The sequence below is a fragment of the Buceros rhinoceros genome, unplaced genomic scaffold (assembly GCF_000710305.1).
Source record: "Buceros rhinoceros silvestris isolate BGI_N320 unplaced genomic scaffold, ASM71030v1 scaffold40647, whole genome shotgun sequence".
NCBI classification, from domain to species: Eukaryota; Metazoa; Chordata; class Aves; order Bucerotiformes; family Bucerotidae; genus Buceros; species Buceros rhinoceros.
Genome location: NW_010421149.1, coordinates 29,272 through 29,607, shown reverse-complemented (window position 1 = coordinate 29,607; position 336 = coordinate 29,272). Strand labels below are relative to the sequence as shown.

The following is a 336-nucleotide window of genomic DNA, read 5'->3' as shown; positions in this document are numbered from 1 at the left end:
GGGGGGGCTGGCAGCCCGAGTCGGGGGTCATCCCGCTGGTGTACCTCCTCATCTTCCTCGTGGGCACGGTGGGCAACTGCCTGGTGCTGGCTGTGCTGCTGCGCAACGGACAGGCAAAGAACACCACCAACCTCTTCATCCTCAACCTGGGGGTGGCCGACCTCTGCTTCATCCTCTTCTGCGTCCCCTTCCAAGCCACCATCTACACCCTGGAGGGCTGGGTGTTCGGACCCTTCATGTGCAAGGCCGTCCACTTCTTCATCTTCCTCACCATGTACGCCAGCAGCTTCACCCTGGCCACCGTCTCCCTCGACAGGTAGGAAAGGGGATGGGGTG

At 62.5% G+C, this 336-nt stretch overlaps 1 protein-coding gene across 1 annotated transcript in view; it reads left to right on the top strand.

Moving 5' to 3' along the window:
• Positions 1-8: 8 nt before the first annotated feature.
• Positions 9-336, top strand: part of GALR2 (galanin receptor 2) — a gene marked incomplete at its 5' end in the record, with an annotated part of 1,678 nt that continues 1,350 nt past the window's right edge. The window contains one exon of the mRNA XM_010139551.1: positions 9-316. Coding sequence (XP_010137853.1) covers positions 9-316 — 308 coding nt within the window. The remainder of the gene's footprint in view (positions 317-336) is intronic.